Source organism: Notamacropus eugenii, chromosome 1 (assembly GCF_028372415.1).
Source record: "Notamacropus eugenii isolate mMacEug1 chromosome 1, mMacEug1.pri_v2, whole genome shotgun sequence".
Lineage (NCBI taxonomy): Eukaryota > Metazoa > Chordata > Mammalia > Diprotodontia > Macropodidae > Notamacropus > Notamacropus eugenii.
Window position 1 is genome coordinate 362181026 of NC_092872.1, and position 19705 is coordinate 362200730.

Consider the following 19705-nt stretch of genomic DNA (forward strand, 5'->3'; position numbering starts at 1 on the left):
AATGGAGGAGATTCTGAAAGAAGTTCAAGGGTTACTAATTGATTGAATTTGGGAAACAAGAAAATGGTCAGAGAAAATGGTAACTCAGTTTCTAAACTTGAGGTTCCATTGAAAAAAGCAGGAGAAACTATTTTTGGGGGTACAAAGAGGAGTTAAAAACTGGCCTTAATTTTTACTCAACATGGGAAAGTGAAATTTAAGACATGATGTCAAAGGAAATAGAGGAAGGGACTGTAATAGTAATTTAAGTGAGAAGATCTTTCCCATTCATTAATAGCCCCATGTGACCTATCTGGGTCACATGGAAGTCTGAGTCACATGGAGTATGTGGTGGGAGAAGTTTACTGAATGTGTGGAGCAGAAAGGGCAGAACAGGAAGAGGTGGAGCTAGAGCAGAGCTGAGGGGAAATTGGTGAGAGAGCAGCCAGAACTGAAGAACACAGGCAAGCCCACAGCTGGCTGTGAGTGAGAGAAGAGTATTTTGTTTAAGAGAGCCTATTTGTGATTTGTTTAAGGGAGCTGGTTTGTGGGAAACCTAAAGGCTTGAGGCTGGTATTGTTCTCTGCATTGTTACTGTGTATAGATTTTTGTTACTACAATGGATTTGGTTTTCTGGTGTCTGAATAAATGTTTTGGTTCTGTCTTCCATGAGGAGAGTCTTTTTTTCGTGATTCAGAATTGTGCCAGGATATTCATGGCCATTGTAGGTGCTGTGAATATCACATTGGTACTACAGGGACCTGATCAAAACTAAGGGAACAACAACAAGAAGTTGAAATTATCCTCCACAAAAAGCTACAACAGATACCAGGAGTTCCCCTTCTTTTATAAGAGAATTGTAAACCTCATTCTCCACTGTCTCAGACAAAGAGGAATGCCCCTATCCCCCAGTCTTGTAGCCAAGGTATACATTTTTAACCAAAGCCCTTTCTTCAGGCAAATGCAACTATAACTACACAGTAAACTCTAACTTGACAACCCTATAGGGTTGCAAAGGAAAGGTTAGGGGACTGAGAAACCAACCGAATAAGAAAGCAAACTGTGGTTCTACCCCTGTGGCTGTGGGCTGACAAAAATTCAACTTGTGTCCTCATAGAAAAGCGGAATTCTCCAGTGGATGATGTGCTATCCTCAGCTTAGGGAAACTGCAATCTCTTTTGCTAAAGTGCTAAGGTAGGTAGGAGAAACTGTTGGTCCCATTTTAGACCTAGGAAATTATTGTGTTCACTTTGTTACAGTGTCTTACTGTATGCAATATATTTGTATGCATATCTATACATATATGTATATATACATACATGTAATCATTTACATAAAAATAACTGAACTCAGGAGATCTCCAAAAGATAGAGGTAAAAGAAAAGCTGCCTGAGACAGAGACAAAGGGGACAGATAATTGTTAGTTAGAAAACCAGGAGAGAAGATAGTATACAGTGTCAAATGCTTCAGAGATGGCAAGCAGAATGAGAACTAAGAAAAGGTCATTTGATTTGACCATTAAGATCATCAGTAACTTTGGAGAGACCAGTTTCCATTGAATAATGGGAATGGTAGCCAGATTGCAGTGTGTTTAGACAAGAGGAAGTTAAATCACCAAGTGATGACAGCATTTTTCAATATGTTTAGCAGAGAGGAGGAAGAGGGATATAGAAAATAGCTAGCAGGGATCTTAGGATCAAGTCAGATTTTTTTTTTTTTAAGATGAGGGAAGACATGAGATATTTGTAAGCAGCAGGGAAGGAGCCAGTAGGCAGAGACTGAAGATTAGAGGGAGTATATGGATGGTTGGCAGGATGATCTGCTGGAAAAGATGGGAGAGGATGGGTTCAAGGATTTATGTAGAAAAGTTGACCTTGGCCAGAAGGGTTATTTCTTCATCCAAGACAAAACTGAAGGAGCAGATAGTGGCAAGAGGCAGCTGAGCATTGTGAATGAGGTGAGTAAAAGAGGCAGTTCTTAGCATATGGTTTTGATTTTTTCCAAGTATGAAAGGAAATTGCTGAGAGAGTGCGTGTAGGGGGTGCCTTGGAAGGTCTGAAGAGAAAAAAGCTTTGGAACAGCCATTGTGCTGAGTGTGATAGAGAATCAATTAGAGAACAGAAGCATTGCATCACTATCAGGAGGGCCCAGCTGAGATTAGATAGCACAAATTTGTAATCATTAATCATGGTTTATTATTTCCTTTAGCTCTATTCAGCAGCAAGTGAATAGGAGTGACAGAGGCAGATAAAGGAATGATACATTCTAAAGCTCTGAACTTTTTGCACAATTCTGTGATCTCAAGGATCTTTCTTCACAGGTTGTTGTGTTTGTCCTTCATTCTTGAAGAGGACCATGACATCAAGATGATGACATGACTTGCAGTTGACTTTGATTTGAGTGAAAGAGGGCTGTGCAAGGTCACCAACCTCACTTTCTTCTCCTGTGCCATCTGGGTCCAGTGGCCTCATATTCGTCAGGATGGCTGAAGATGGCCCAGGATGCAATGTGAGACCCTGGCCCTTTCAGGTTAAGGTCTTATAGCACTTTCACTTTGAGTGAGATACACGCATTCAGTGAATAGGCTTCTTTAAGTAGTTGCTCAAGGGATAGTCCATTTAATAGAAAAAAAAAATCAAACTGGGAGGAGAAGACCTTCAGGGTTCCTGGATAAAAGAGAAACAATTACTGTTTAGTATTTAAATCCACTGTGTGCTAGGTGGGTGGGGACTTTTCCAGTCTGACCTCCAGAGTGAATTGAGTTTGAGGTTTGATCTTTGAGCAAGAGATGTAGCCAATAAACCGAGAGGAAAAAAGTAAGCTTTTGGGGGTAGAACGGAGGAGGAAGAGGATCTTTCTAATCCTAACATTGAAGAAAAGGTGCTAGTTTTGGCATTAGGAGATCTATTTCAAATGAGAACCAGCAAAATGGCTCTGCCACGTACTAGCTTTGTGACCTTGGGCAAATGATTCAGCTAACCTCGTTGAACCTCAGTTTCCTAATCTATAAAACTGGGATAATAAATATTTCCATTACTTATTTCATACCCTTATGAGGAAAGTACTTTGTAAGCCTAACAACTGTAGGAATATGAATTCTTATATTCCATGATTTAAAAATTTTTTTTTTTAGAATTCAACATTCTATATTCTAAGGTCTGTTTTAGTACTGATAATCATGACCTAAGAGATTATGACTCTCCTGTATGTGATGACCAAAAAGAAAAGTTTGACATTGCTTTAGGAAATTAGAAATCTCTTAATGTAATTAATTAGAGGGAAGGGGAAGAGAAGGACACACATGACCCAAGGAATTTGTATGGCTTAGAATGAGTAATGCCTGGCTGGGAAAACAGGAAATGAAATGAAATGTAATTAGAATATGTTATCCTGAAACCAAGAGCAAGGCTGAGGTACACATTTATAACTTATCAGTAAGGTAACATGCACAGATGTACCACTCCCTTTCCTAATAGATTTAAAAAAAAAAAACAAAAGAAAGAGAAAAAAACCATCAGAAACACTATGTATTCTTATCAGGTGGCTCTGGGCCCTAAAAACAGTATAGATTTACCCAGCATGCTGAGTTTTCTTTACCACTCGACCTCAGTGACAGCTAGATTTTAATCACTGGCTAAAGACTACAAACAAAACAGAAGGCTCCAAGAAAAAAGGTTCAGGCTTTTCTTTAGTAATTTCTTCTGATTTTTCACCCTCTCTGTCTGAGAAATGGAGCTATTTCAGAAGGTTGCTTATTTTCCTGAAAAGTAGCATGATGTGGTCAAAAGGAGACAATTGCTCCAAAAATAATTTTACTTCCTTTCTGTAAATATTAGGTTTTAAAAATTTTGAAGTACAAATTCCCTTCCTCCTTCTTATATATTGTACAGTCTTCTTACTGTATACAGTGTTCTCCTGGTTTTGTTCACTTCCCTTTGCATCAGTTCGTATAAGTCTTTCCAGGTTTTTTTGAAACCATCCCACTTGTCATTTCTTATGACATAACAAATCATTCACAATCATATACTACAACTTGTTCAACCATTCCCAAAGGATGAGTATCTTATCAATTTCCAATACTTTGCCACCACAAAAAGGGCTTCTAGAAATATTTGTGTACATATAACACCTTTCCCTTTTTCTTTGATGTCTTTAGGATATTGTTATAGTAGTGGTATTATTGAAGAAGTTTCTAATTTATTCCTGTTACAGAAAATCTTTGCTGATGGATTTAGATAGATACTAGTTATTTTAAGGAAAACTCCATTTATTTTTCCCAGGCTTTTCAGTGTTTTTAAAGGAATAAGTGTTATATTTGTGAAAAGCTTTTTCTGCTTTATTGAGATAATCATATGATTTTTATTGGTTCTGTTATTAATATAGTCAATTGTACTGAATAGTTGACCTAATACTGAACTAACTCCATATTTGTGGCACAAACAACACCTGGTCATAGCATATGATCTTTGTGATATATTGCTCTACTCTCCTTGTCAGTATTTTATTTAAATTTTTTTAAATCAATATTCATTGTGGAAATTGGTCTATAATTTTCTTTCTCTGTTTTAGCTCTTCCTGGTTTAGGTATGAGAATCATATTTGCATCATAAAAGGAATTTGTTAGGACTCATTCTTTGTCTATTTTCCCAGATACTTTATATAATATTGAAATTAATTGTTCTTTAAATGTTTGATAGAATTTATTTGTGAATCCAACTGGTTCTGGGATTTTTTCTTAGGGAGCTCATAGATAGTTTTTTCAATTTCCATCTCTAAGATAGGATTTTTCAATTGTTCTATTTCCTCTTGTGTAAATCTGGGCAATTTTATATTTTTGTAAATATTCATCCATTTCACTTAGACTATTAAATTTATTGGCATATAATTGGGTAGAATAGCTCCTAATAAGTGCCTTAATTTCATGTTCATTGGTGGTGAGTTCATCTTTCTCATTTTTTATACTGGTAATTTAATTTTCTTCTTTCTTTTAAAAAATCAAATTAATCAATGGTTTTGCTGTTTTATTGGTTGTTTTTCATGAAACCAGCTCTAATTTTATTTATTAGTTCAAAGATTTTCTTTCAATTTTATTAAATTCTCCTTTGATTTTCAGGATTTCCAATTTGGTGTTAAATTGGGGATTTTTAATTTGTTCACTTTCTAGCTATATTAACTGTATGTTCAATTCATTGATATAAGCATTTAGAGATGTAGAATTTCCCCTAAGTATGCTTTGATTGCATCCCATAAATTTTGGTATGCCACTTTGTCATTCTTTTTAGTGAAATTATTGATTGTTTCTATTATTCCTTCTTTGATCCACTCATTCTTTAGGGTTAGGTTATTTAGTTTCCAGGTGAATCTTTGTTTCTGCAGCCCTAATTGAATGTAATTTTTGTTACATTATGGTCTGAAAATTTCAAATAATTATGCATTTAGTATTGCTGCTTTTCTGCAGTTGGTTGTAAGATTTTTAATGTCCCTATTTATAGACAATTTTTTTCTTAAATGTTACATGCAACTGAGAAAAAGGTTTTCCCTTTCTATTCCCATTCTATTTTCTCCAGAGGTCTATCATACCTAACTTTTCTAAAATTCTATTCACCTCCTTAACTTCTTTCTTGTTTATTTTGTAGTTAGATTTATCTAATTCTGAGAGGGGAAAGTTGAGCTCCTCCACTAGTATAGTTTTACTATGTATTTCCTCTGGTAAACTCATTTAACTTTTCTTTCAGGAATTTGGATGCTATGCCATTTGGTGAATTTATTGATATTACTTCATTGTCTATGGTACTTTTAACAAAATGTAGTTTCCCTGCTTATCACTTTTAATTAGGTCTATTTTTAATCAGTTTATTTATTATTAGTTTTCAACATTCATTTTGGTAAGATTTTAAGTTCTAAAATTTTCCTCATTCTTCTCCTCTCCAAGAAGAAATGCAATCTGATATAGGCTATACATGTATAATAATATTACACATATTTCCACATTAGTCATGTTGCAAAAAAAAAAAAAATCAAAAGGAGAAAACCACAGGAAAGAAAAAAGGAGTGAAAATAGTATTTTTTGATCTGCATTTAGACTCCATTTCTCTGGATGTGGATAATATTTTAATTAGGTCTACTTTTGCTTTTACTTTGTCTACAATCACGATTGCTATCCCTGCTTTTTTTTAAACCTCAGATGAAACATAATAGATTCTGCTCCAGCCCCTTATTTTTATTTCATGTGTATCCATGTTTATCCCCTCTTCCACTTTCTCTCTCCCTTTCCCCACTGTTTCTCCTCAAAAGTCTGTTTTGCTTCTGACCACTGATCCCCTTAATTCACTCTGCTTCTATCATCCTCCCTTTCTTTTATCACCTTCTCTTCCTGCTTTCCTGTAGGGTAAGATATATTTCTATACCCAACTGAGTGTATATGTTATTCCCTCTTTGAGCCAATTTTGATCGGAGTAAGGTTCAAACATTCCCCATTCACCTCCCACGTTCCTCTCAACTATAAAAGCTCTTCCTTTCACACCTCTTTTATGTGAGATAATTTTTCCAGGTGCATCCCTCATTCTCACCTTTTAATTTTATTTTTTTGAAATCATCCCATGATATTCAACCGGCACCTATGTTCTCTGTCTATATGTACTCCTTTTAACTGCACTAATAATGACAGTATTTAGGAGTTATAAGTATCATCTTGCTTTATATGAATGTAAGTAAAAAAAATTAGCCTTATTGAATTTATCATGATTTATCTTTCCTCTTTACCTTTTTATGCTTCTCTTCAGTCCTGTATTTGAAAGTCAAATTTTCTCTTTAGTGCTAGTCTTTTCATCAAGAAATGCTTGAAAATCCTGTTTCATTAAATGTCCATTCTCCACCTTCTCCCCCCACATCTTTGCAAAGGATTATACTTAGTTTTACTGGATAAGTTACTCTTGGTTGCAATCCTAGCTCCTTTGCTCTTTGGAATATCTTATTCCAAGCCCTTATGATCCTTAAATGTGGAAGCTGCTAAATCTTGTGTTATCCTGACTGTGGCTCTATGATATTTAAATTGTTTCTTTCTGACTGTTTTCAATATTTTCTCCTTGACTTGAAGTTCTGTAATTGGGCTATGAAATTCCTGGGAGTTTTCATTTTGGGATCTCTTTCAGGAGGTTACCTGTAGATTCTTTCAATTTCTATTTTACCCCATGCTTCTAGGACATTAGGGCTGTCTTCCTTGATAGTTTCTTGAAATATGATGTTTAGGCTTTTTAAAAAAATAAACATGACTTTTAAATAGTCCAGTAATTCTTATATTATCTCTCCTGGATCTATTTTCTAGGTAAATTGTTTTTCCAATTAGATAGTTCACACTTTCTTCTATTTTTTTAAAATTATTTTGACTTTGTTTTATTGTTTCTTGATGTCTCATGGAGTCATTGGCTTCCACTTACTCAAGTCTATTTTTTTAAGGAATTGTTTTCTTCAGTGAGCTTTTGTACCTCTTTTTCCATTTGGTCAACCCTGTGTGAACTTTATGCAAGTCTCCTCACCTACTTGGGTCTGTTCACTTATTTGCCTTTTTAAGAAACTTTATTTCAGAGGTATGCCTTATATCAGACTAGTGCCATAGTTATTGATGACCCCCCCCAATAAAAGTAAATGTGTGTGTGTGTGTGTGTGTGTGTGTGTGTGTGTGTGTGTAAAACACAGAGTGAAGCTCAGATACTTTACAGTGAAAGATCAGTACTAGAATCTCTGCATTGTAGGTTTGCTTCTTGTGAAACTGCTGCCCTATTGTGACTCCTTGAGACTAGTGAAAGACAAGAGAGGTTTAATTCTTCTCCCTTCTGCCCTTGTGCCCACAGTCAATAGACTTCCTTTCACAGTTCTTATACTTCTTAAGCTCTTCTTCATTCTTGATATTTTAACAGGAATGTATGACTGTCATAATTGAATGCGATTTATGTTTGTTATTAATTGTAGGGGACATAGCAGCGTAAGGGTCAGGGAATAGCTTGTTGTGAACAGAACTCTGCAGGATCTTGTTCTAGAATAGCTAGAGTTTCATCCTGGCTCTGGGTCTCAGACTTAGGACTGTGAGAGAACTTTATTAATAACTCTTGTAAATGCCTAAATAGGGGGCAACTAGGTTCAGTGGATAGAGTGCCAGGTCTGGAGGCAAGAAGACTTGAGTTCAAATATGGTTCCAGATACTTACTATCTATGTGACTCTGGCCAAGTCACTTAACCCCATTTGCCTTAGTTTTCTCATCTGCAAAATGAGCTGGAGAAGGAAAAGACAAATCATTCCAACACCATTGCCAAGAAAACCCTTAATAGAATCACAAAAAGTTGAGCATGACTGAAATTATTGAGCAACAACAACAATAAAACCCACCTAGATACCAGAGGAGCTGAACCACATGACCCAAGAACTCTTACTCCAAGATCTTGAGCAATGGGTACACAGACCTAAGAGGCAGAAAGAAGTAGGGGCTTCAGGTATTTTTCATTGCTCTCCTACTGTCCTTCTTTAGTCTATGCCAAGGCTTGCTAAGCTCTGAGAGTGAAAGGTGGAATAGAAGCAAAAACCAAGGGAAGGTCACTGACCTATGGAAAGACTTAGAAAGAGTGAATAAAATTACATTGTAAAAGTGGAAGGTGGTAAGTAGGGAGTTTCTTTTCCTTTCATTTAATTTTCCAACTATCCTGCCAACCTTAGCAGAGAATACCACCAGCTGGTTATGTCTCAACGTTTTTAAAACTTAAGCTGTTGGAAGAGCTTTATATATATTATATAATACAATGTATGTTCATACAGAGATGTGTGTATGCACATGCACACATACACATATGTATACAGACAGAGACTGGGGACTATATAAGGGAAATTTGGTGGTATGGTACTTTATAATACATCTTTATTATCTTTGTACTTCTCCCAATACCTAGCAATGTGAATCACACTTAGTAGGTAATAAGGTCATGTTGTTCTTCAGTCATTTTCACTTATGTCTGTCTCTTTGTGACCCTGTTTGGGGTTTTCTTGGCAAAAATACTGGAGTAGTTTGTCATTTCCTTCTCCAGCTCATTTTATGGATGAGGACAGTAAGGCAAATAGGGTTAAGTGACTTACCCAGGATAAGACTTACACAGCTTTAAGTGTCTGAAGCCAAATTTGAGTTCAGGTCTTTCTGATTTCAGTCTCAGCACTCTATCTTCTGTGTTACTTAGCTGCCCCATGAGATCAGAGGATCATAAATTTAGGGCTAGGAGAGGCTTTGAGGTCATTGGGTACAACTTCCTTATTTTACAAGTACTTCATAATTATTTGCCAAATGAATGAATGAATTTTGGGACTCATCAAATCATAGGACACTGGACTTTAAGAAACTTTAAGAGCTCACTTAGTACAATTCCTTCAGTTTATAGATGAGGAAAGTGATGTACACAGAGGAATAACTTGTCAGATAATAAGGAGAAAAGCTAGAATTCAAACTCAGGTTCTCTGGTTTCAAGTCCAATACTCTTTATATTATATCATATTGCTGCTGGACCTCTCCTGGAAATCTCTTCCCTCCCCTGGCTTTGGTATGATACAGGCAATAGTCTTGGATGAAGTTTCTTTGAGAAGGAAATAGGCATATGTATATACACATGCATACACACATATGTATATATGTGAATATACATGCAAATAGGTACATGGATACATACCGATATCATAAGTATTGATTTGTATGCACAAGTGTGTGCATGTGTGTGTGTGTTGAAAAATAATCAAACACAATCTATTTCTTTCATGGGTTTCTATAGCCAAAGAATTCACCAAGATCCCAGTCTCTTGGTGATGAATCTTTGAATCTTTGTATTTCCAATAGCTAGGATGATCTTTGGAAATTGAACTCTAGAAATTTACCATGGAAAAAATAGGGGTCATTCTTTTCAATTCAAATACAGATTTAAAATGTTCTTTTTTTATTCTCAGTATTGTCTTCATTACTTTTGTGTAATACACACATGTGCACACACACACACATATACACACTTATTAAGAGTGGGACCATAGTCTGCTCTCAGATTTTTACAAGCCAGCAGGGGGGATGGGAAGAAGGAAAAAACTGGCTATATGTGGACAAGTATGGAATTTCTGGGGCTCCACTAGTACACAATTTCTGAGTCAGATGGTCTTGCATTAGAAGGACCACTTAAGATATTAGCTGTGAGATTATTATGATGAATATACTTGAGTATTTGTTCATTTTTAAAAATCAATTTCAGATACTTCCTAGCCATGTGACTACAGCCAAGTCATTTAACTGTTTTCTGAAACACTGGAACACTATTATTCCAATAATAGAACATACACATAACAAGGTGGCACAGTGGATGGAGTGTCAGGCCTGGAGTCAGGAAGATTTATCTGTGTGACTCTAGGCATCTCCCTCTCTCTCTCTCCCTCTCTCTCCCTTTCCCTCCCTCTCCCTCCCTCTCTCTCTCTCTTTCTGTCCCTCTCTTCTTAAGGTTTTCAGGAATTTTAGAAGTATTATCTCATTTTATCCTTATGACAATCCCAGGAAGTAGCTGCTTTTATTATCCTGATTTTATAGATGAGGTAACTGGGGCAGAAAATAGTTAAATGACTTGCCTATGGCCACATGACTAGTAAGTATCTGAAGCTGAATTTGAACTTAGGCCTTTCTGATTCTAGGCCCATTATTGTAGGCACTGTACCATCTAGTTTCCTGTAATCTGCAGCTCTAGACTTGGCAATAATAGGTTTTCAGGTTTTCGAGGGTAAGGGCCACATTTTCTGCATCGTGTGAGAATGCTCATCATATGGTATAAACAAGGAACAAACTGGTATAGTGTACAAAACCTATGTATACTGTCAGAAGGTCTTTTCAAGAAAAAAAATTCCATCTCTACCCAATACTCACTATGTGGACTAGTGTAAGGGTTTGGAGTTAAAAGATCTGGGATTGAATGTTCCCTCTGTTACTTCTCAATGAGTCATGCCCTGTCTCAGGATTTTCTTCATCTGTAAAATTGGAGGGGTTTTAGGAATAGGTAAGGTTGGATTAGAAGATAATCAATTAGGTCCCTTCTTGCTCTAAGCCTTATAATGCCTCTTTGAGCTTCAGTTTCTTCATTGGCAAAAGAGATAATAATACCTGTACTCCTTGTCCATGGGGTGATTGCGGTAACGAAGTGGGTAATCAGTAAATACTTGTAAGTTACGATGGGTGATAAAAGCTAACCAGTCAAGCAGTAGGGAAGGGAAACAAAAGGAGCATTTTCTTCCTTGTTCCAGTAAAGGGCAGTTATAACTGGTATTTCAATGGAAGACCTATGTTCAAGAAAGTTTCCATTCCTGCACATTAAAATAATTCAACTGGAAAGTAATATTTAATATGTATATTTGGGAACTTTGATGTTTGGGAAGCTTTATGGAAAGTTTTGGAAATATTTAAGGTGGAAAATTCATGAGTAGGAATTAAGAATTAGTTGGCAACCTGTTGGTTTCACATCCTGTGCCTCAAGTAATTGTGGCAGAGATGCAAAATGTTCAAGCACACCCATGTGCTTTTGTGTCCCTTGTTGTTAGGTATATCCACCCAGCACATTTTTTCCCGTTTGACCCTTTTGTGTTTTGAAGAATGGTTGATGTACCCAGTGCCAGAAACTTAGGAACTTGATACACTTATGTAATCTGTTGTTTTTCATATGTGTTCAGACTACAACTTAAAGATTGTGTCTATTTTGGGGCTTTCCTTTTTAGGGAGGGGGTTGATAAGCTAGAGCCTGTGTAGAGGAAGGTGACCAGAATAAGAAAATGAGAAACCAGTCCAAGATGGTACAGAACTTGGTATGGAGTCAGGAAGACTTGAGTCCAAATCTAGCCTCAGACATTAACTAGCTGTGTGACCCTTGGCAAATCACTTAACTTCTGTTTCCCCATCTGTAAAATGGGGATAAAAATAGTACTGACCTCCAAGAGTTGTTATGAAGCTTAAATCAATATTTGTAAAGCACTTATCACAGTGCCTGGCATGTAGTAGGCTCTATATAAGTGCTAGCTATTATTATTTATTATTAACACATATTGTTTCCTCCAATTTGGCTATTTTTGTTCCAAAAGACCTATGTTCAAAATCTAGGGGAATCTTCTCTGTCAGCATTATCATTCGATACCAAGTCTTGTTGATTCCATCTCTGCATTATCTCTCTTTATCTCTCTGCAAACAGCCTAGTAATGGTTCTCTTTGTCACCTACCATTTCAATACTGAACAAGTTCCTTTTTCAATCTAATCATTATATCTCTACTAGAATAATCTTTTGTATCACCAATCTGGTCATATCATTTCTCTGATCAAAAATTTTTAGTGGCCTCCTATTGCCTAGGAAATAAAGATCAAACTCCTTTGCTTGACATTCATTATTTATTTTTGCCTCACTTGATGAGCCTTAGTTTAACTTATAACAGTGGTTCTTAAAGTATGCACAGGAATGCGCAACAGCATGGTCTCAGTTCTCCTCTACATTCCTAAAAACTATTGAGGGGGACACCTCAAAGGGTTTTAGTTTATGTGGGTTGTATCTATTGATATTTATTATGTTAAAAACTAAAATGTCTTAGTATTACTAAAAAAATATTTTTGACCACACAGACCCCCTAAAGGGTCTCAGGAATGCCCACGGGTCCCCAGGCTACACATTGACAACTACTGTCTTATGTTATTCTCCTCAACAAACTTTACACTTGAGTCAAACTTATCTTTATTGTCTGTGGGATCACCCTGTAGTCTCCCATCTCCATGTTTTTGCTCATGCCTTTTTGATGCTTAGAATGTCCTCTTTGCTTGTTTGAATTCTTCTTTTTCTTTGAAAATTGAACCAAGATATGGTCTCCTCCATGAAATCATCCCTAATTAGTAAACACTTTTGTCCTTTCTGATGGGTGAGTTCTTTCCAGAAATTTCATTTTGGGGAAAGGACCCATACCAGTCATTGCTCATTCTCAGGACTACATCACCATGACCATCTTCCTTTCAGCTTCCATTTCATGTGTTGTTTTCTCCTATTAGACTACAAACTTCCTGAGGGCAATGACTGTCCTTCTTTTTGTTTAAACTCCTAACCTCAGCACTTAGCACAGTGCCTGGCATATAGTAAGTGCTCACTAAATGAATGTTGAAGGACTGACTTGAACCTGAAGTAGTACTTTGTTTTATAATAGCAGAGGCAGGTAGGTGGCTCAGTAGACAGATTTCCTGGGCTTGGAGTGAGGAAGACCTGAGTTCAAATCCAGAATCAGACACTGGTTAGCTGTGTGACCCTGGACAAGTCATTTAACCTCTGGTATATTCAACTGTAAAATGGAGATAATAATAGCACCTTCCTCATGGGACTGATATAAGGATCACATGAAATAATATGCGTAAAGGACTTAAAGCAGCATCTTGTATGGAGGAGGTACTATACAAATACTTACTCCCTCACTTCTTCATTTATCATGTAATATTGTGTATTTTAGTTACCTATGTTTGACTTATCCATGTGTCAGATTATAAACTCCAACTGGGTCAGGTACTGTGTCTTATTTATACTTTGTGTCTTTCTCTAGTACTTAGAATAGTGCTTTGTACACAGTAGGTATTTAATAAAATTTTGCCAAATGAATAAAATATTGAACCTGAGTATAGAATGACTTTGTGGAGAGGGAGTGAGATATTATCATTGCCTTCCAATAGCTGAAGGGCTGTTGTGTGGAAGAGGGATTGAATTTATTCTGTTTGGTCCCAGGGGGCAGAATTGAAACCAATGGGTAGAGGTTACAAGGAGGCAGAGTTTGGCTTAGTATAAGGAAAAACTTCCTGTCAAGCATCATTGAGTATTGGAAAGAGCAGGAAAGAGCAGAGCCTCCGGGCTAAACGCTAATTCATTTTGTGGCTTTGGGCATCCAATTAACTTCTCCGAGTCCCAGTTTTCTCATCTATAAAATGAGAATTATAATAACTGTTCTCTCTATCTCATAGGACTGATGAACTGCTCAAATGAGAGTTTTTCTTTTTAAAATTTTATTTTCCAGTTGCAAATTCTTTCCCTCCCTCTATCCCCTACTGTCCCCATTGAGAAGGCAATAAATATGCTACCAATTACACATATGAAATCATGTAAAACATTTTTCTGTATTAGTCATAAAAGAAAAAGAAAGGAAAACATTTGTTTTAATCTGCATTCTAAATCCATCATTTCTTAATCTGATGGTGCATAGCATTTTTCATCATGATTCCTTCAGAGTTGGGGCAAATCCTTATATTAATTAGTGTTAATAAGTCTTTCATAGTTGGTTATCTTTATGATATTACTGGTACTCTGTACAATGTTCCTCTGGTTCTGCTCACTTAAATTTGCATCAACTCATATTTATCTTCCCAAGTTTTACTGAAACCATCCTCTTTATCAGATATTACAACATCTGATTGGTAGTGGTATTCTATTACATTCATATACCATAACTTGTTCAGTCATTCCCCAATTGATGGGCATCACCTGTTTCCAATTCTTTTTTATACAGATTGATTCTTGTCCTTTTTTCTTTGATCTCCTTGTTGTATAGACCTAATAGTAGTATTACTGGGTAAAAGAGTATGCACAAGCACAGTGGATAGAGCATTGGCCCTGGAGTCAGAAGGATCTGAGTACAAATTTGGCCTCAGACACTTACTGGCTATGTGATCCTGGCTTAGCCACTTAACCCTGATTGCCTCCCAAAGAAGGGATATACACAGTTTTATAGCTATTTGGGCATAGTTCCAAATAGTTCTCCAGAAAGGTTGGACTAGTCACTAGTGTATCTATTTTCCCATATCTCCTCCATAATTTGTCATTTTCCTTTTCTATCACCTTAGCCAAGCTGATGGATATAAAGTGGTACCTCATAGTTGTTTAAATTTGCATTTCTCTAATTAATAGTGATAGCTTCGCTTTCTTCCTCTGAAATCTGATCATTAATATTCTTTGACCATTTATTAATTGGGAAATGACTATTTTTTATAAATTTGGCTCAGTTTTCTTTTTTTTTGAGAAATGAGATATTTATTAGAGAAACTTGCTGGAAAACACTCCCCTTCACTTTCCTGCTTTTCTTGTAATTCTGGCTACATTAATTTTGTTTGTGCAAAACCTTTTTAATTTTATGTAAACAAAATTATCCATTGTACCTCCCATGAACAGTTCTATCTTTTGTTTAGCCATCAACTCTTCCCCTATCCAGAGCTCTCATAGACAATTTTTTCCATACTCCCCTAATCTGCTTATGATATCACCCTTTATGTTTAAGTGATGCACCCATTTTGAGCTTATCTTGGTATATGGTGCAAGATGTTAATCTATGCCCAGTTTCTGCCAGACTATTTTCCAGTTTTCCCAGTAGTGTCTACCAAATAGTAAATTCTTGCCCCAATAGCTGGGATCTTGGGTTTATTAAATATTAGGCTACTGTGCTCATTTGCTTCTGTATATTGTATTCCTAATCTATTTCATTGATCAACCTCTCTTCTGTTTAAGGGACTTTCTAAATCACAGAGCACTTTAAAAATATAAATTATTTTGACAATGCGAAAAATGGAAATTGTTTCCTCATTAGATAATTTAATGACAATGGAATTGGTCAATGAGAGCCCTGGACTTGTCAAGGAGGCTGCAAAGGATTTTCATGCTTCAGGTATTCCTAAAGTCCTTTTTCAAATCTAGGATTATGTGAAAATATCATCTGAGAAAGAACCATTCCTCTTCTGGCAGCACCCCTTTTTTTCAGATACTCAATTCTCTAACCAGTACTATTACAAAAATTAATGGTACTTTACAGCATAATTGAATAGAAATGAATGATTCCTGAGTACTGTAGGTAGAATAGCCAGACAGTGACATATTTCAAAGACAAGGAAAAAAACTTTTCACTTGTACATCAATGTGATAATTCATCTCCATTATTTATTAATTAGTTTATTAATTCAATAAATGACTGGATGAGCATGCTGGATTTTGTAGCTAGCTCAAACAGTGAGAAGTTCTAAGCAATTAGTTTGATCCAGCATGTGTAGAAGGCAGCCAAGAGGGAGAAATGATGATTCATCTATCAGCTATGCCAAATATGAAAATGAATTTGGTGGGATGAATGGTATATAGAAACTGCTTTAAATTTTAGCTCATTCTCCATAGGACTAGAGGTGGTATAGGGGAGAATGTGCCCTCACATTTTGTGAATAGGGGAAATATTTGTACTTCTGTTTCTAATTGGTAAATGATACAGTACTAGTCACTGGTGATTAATTAACATGGGGAAAAACAGGCTTGTCTGGAAGTGAAAGCCAACAGAATTAAAGCAGTGGTAGGGAACCTGTGGCCTTGAGGCCACATGTGGCCTTCTAGGTAGATTGTATTCAGTCAAAGGGCCACAGTTGAGGACCTAGAGACTCAAGGCTATAGGTTCCCCACCCTTGGATGAGAGAATGGCACCTCCAACTCTCAGGGAGTACTCATAGAATCCTGACAGAGATATAGTTTGACTTAGAGATCTTACTTGTCTGTGAGATGGGGAGTTGGACTAAGGATCTGTGCTCTAAAAAGGTTAAATGTACATTTGAACCTGTTTCCTCTTCTTTAAAGTGAGAGAATGAGGGGATGGGATTAATTAATAATCATAACAGCTAGCATTTATATAGCACTTTAAGGTTTGTAAAAGCACTTTATCTCATTTTAAATACAACAACTTTTAAGAGATAGACACTATTATCTCCATTTTACAGATTAGGAAACTGAGGTATAGAGATGTTAAATGACTTTCCCAGAGGCACACTCTAATAAATGTCTGAGGCCAGATTTGAACTCAAGTTTTCCTGATTCCACTTTACCACTTAGCTGCCTCTGTAACTGATAGAATTTGGATTCGAAACCAGGTCTTTGATTTCCCAGTTCAGTGTACTTTATGTTAGTTCTCTCATAGCTCACTTTTTCTATGATTCTGTCTGGGCAATGGTTAGATTGTACATTATGGGCTTATTCAGTCTTGTTTCTATAGGGGCAAGTTCTGAAATAGATCCTGCTAGGGGAGGAAGCTCTGTTCTTTGTTATGGTCTAGTCCTAGTAATACATTCAAAGGAGGATGTGTCACAAGACTAATATGACCATATTTTAGGGAGTGGGTGATGTTACTATTGTGAAATCCAGTACTATTTCCTAGGGCAGCTGCCCTTATTTCTAGTTCTCATTTTTCTTCTTTTTCTCCAAATGCTTCAGGTAATTTTCATGGTTTAATGTTTTAGAGGCTTTCCCTTCCCATGCTTTTTAAAAAAATTCTTCTCCCTCAAAGAATCCTCATTGACTTACTAACTAGATTTGGATTGGACCCTGATAGGAAACTTGGCATTAGTATGTATGGGAAGGGAAAAGGAAATTTGAAGTAGTTAGAGTCCTGACAGAAGCATAAAGGGTGCAAGTGATCATAATAGGGTGGGGGAAAATCTTCTGAGATTCCTGATTGTAGAATGATAGAAACCTAATGTAGCACTCCTCGATGCCCCACCACTTCTTCCCTCTACCCAAATATTTCCCAACTTGCACTAACAAGTTACATCCCCAGTTGTGGGGCTGACTACTTTCATAGATACTAGGATCACTTTGTGAGTCTGTAAGCCTAAAACTATTGATTATGAGCCTCTACCCAATAAGTTTCCCCTTAACAGTCAAACATTATATACAGTTTGCTCAGAACAAAGGCATTTACTGAAACACATATAAAAATAGCTACAAAATATTACTGTTCTACTGTGAAACTTCAAGTACATTTTCTCATAAATACATCCAAAATCCGTGAGAAGATGGACACAGAGTACAATACTAGAGAGGCAAATATCTAGAGAAGGGAAAGGAATATTTGTATTTATTAATACAAACCTTTTACTAGACTCTATGCTAAGTATTTTACAAATGTTATCTCATTTAATAAAACATTGAACACGTAGTCAAGGCAACTTGTGCCCCTCTAAATTCATGTCCTCAATAGCCTCTCTTTCCTAGTAGGATCCTCACAAAGCTTCTTCCTGAGTACAGTGTCTCTGCTGTGTAGGTTGCTCAGCGGGGCTCTTAGAGTTTGCTCCTTCATGAAGCTCAGCTCTAGACTGACAGAGCTAGTTCTCTCTTGGATTCATAGCCAGCTCTCTTCTTCACTCCCAGAGTCCCTGCTTCTTGAAGCTATTTGAGCACTGCTTTTCAGTGTCTATGATTGTGGGGAGAGTGTGTGTCTGTTCCTTATTAGATATGTTATCTCCTACTGTTTGAATAGCTTTGCTTCAAATTGTCAAGGATGATAGTAAATGTTGGAGAAAAAAGTCCTTCCTCTCCCTCTCTGGTATAGTTTTCCATCAAAGGCTGCCCTTATCTTGGACAGACTTGACATTGTGGACTCAGCCTTTGAAAGTCACTCAGGGACATGGCCAATATTCAGTGGGCAATGGGGTTACTCTTTTTGATTCAATTGGAGAAAGGGGTTTATGTTTTGTAAAGAGATCAACATATTAACACTTCATCATCTGTAGCTAGATACTGGAGAGGGAAATTAATAGGTCAAGGGTCAATTTTCTTTACCTTAAGACCATAGAATAATAGAATATCAGAATCATAGAATTTTAAAATCACAGATTCTTCTAACAAAAAAATCTTGGAGTAAAAAGGTCATGCAGTTCAATCCACCATTTGATGTATGAATCTTTTTGCAACATTTCTGACAAGTGGTCATCCAGTCTTGACCATCTGACCACTTCCATTGGAGGAGAGATGACAATCTTATGAGACGTTTGTTTTGTTGTTGAGTAACTCTAATTACAGAATCACACAGAATCTCATGACCTCAGAGTTGGAAGAGTCCTTAGAGGTTGCCTAATCCAAACCATATCTGTTAAGTGATTTCTTATTCTATGTAACTAAATGATTATTCTACTTATATCCGAAGACTTCCAGTAATGGGAGATTCACTTCATCTTGAGGCACCCCTTTCTTCAGAGAAACAACTCTTAGCTGGTGGAAAGTTTTTCTTTACATGGAACCCCAAACTGCCTGTCCACAGCTTTTCCATGCTATTCTTAGCCCTGTCCTTTGAAACGAAGAAGAGCATGTTTGACTTTTCTTCCATGACAATCCTTAAGATACTTAAGATAGTCATCATGTCTCCCCTAACTCTTCTCTTTTCAAGAGTACATTTTATTTCTGAATCAGTCCTTATATGGTACAGTTACCCTATTCTGGATGCTCTCAAATTTATTCTAAAGCATCCTAAAATGTGACACCCAGAGTTGAACATAATTTGTTGTGATCAGGACAGAATATAGTACAACTTTCATGACCCCTGTTCTGGATACAGTTCCTCAATTAAAACAAACTAAGACCATATTTGATTTGTTGGCTGCCATATCACATTGGCTCATATTGATCTTGAAGCCTACTGAAACCCCTAGATCTTTTACACAAAGATTGTTGTTCAGGCATACCTCCCCATTCCATATTTGTACAGCTTTTTAAAAATCCTGAGTGGAGTATTTTAAGTTTATGTTTATATCAGTTAAGCTTACTCATGTTAGTTTTAGTCCATATCTCTTCTGTAAAGATAAATTTAATAACTTACGAAGTTCTTCATTATATTGAACCAAAATCTGCCTCTCTGTAGCTTCTATCTTGTGG

The 19705-nt window shown here is 36.5% G+C and overlaps 1 protein-coding gene across 3 annotated transcripts in view; it reads right to left on the minus strand.

Annotated features, from left to right (window-relative positions):
- Positions 1 to 19705, minus strand: part of BDKRB2 (bradykinin receptor B2) — a 67471-nt gene that overhangs the window by 10965 nt on the left and 36801 nt on the right. The window contains exon 2 of one of the 3 annotated variants that reach the window (XM_072630311.1): positions 2409 to 2645. The exons of 1 other annotated variant lie outside the window; for it this stretch is intronic. In XM_072630311.1, coding sequence (XP_072486412.1) covers positions 2409 to 2431 — 23 coding nt within the window. In that variant the 5' untranslated portion in view covers positions 2432 to 2645. Of the gene's footprint in view, positions 1 to 2408; positions 2975 to 19705 lie in introns of those variants that run through there. One more of the 3 variants, XM_072630312.1, reaches the window with a different exon arrangement.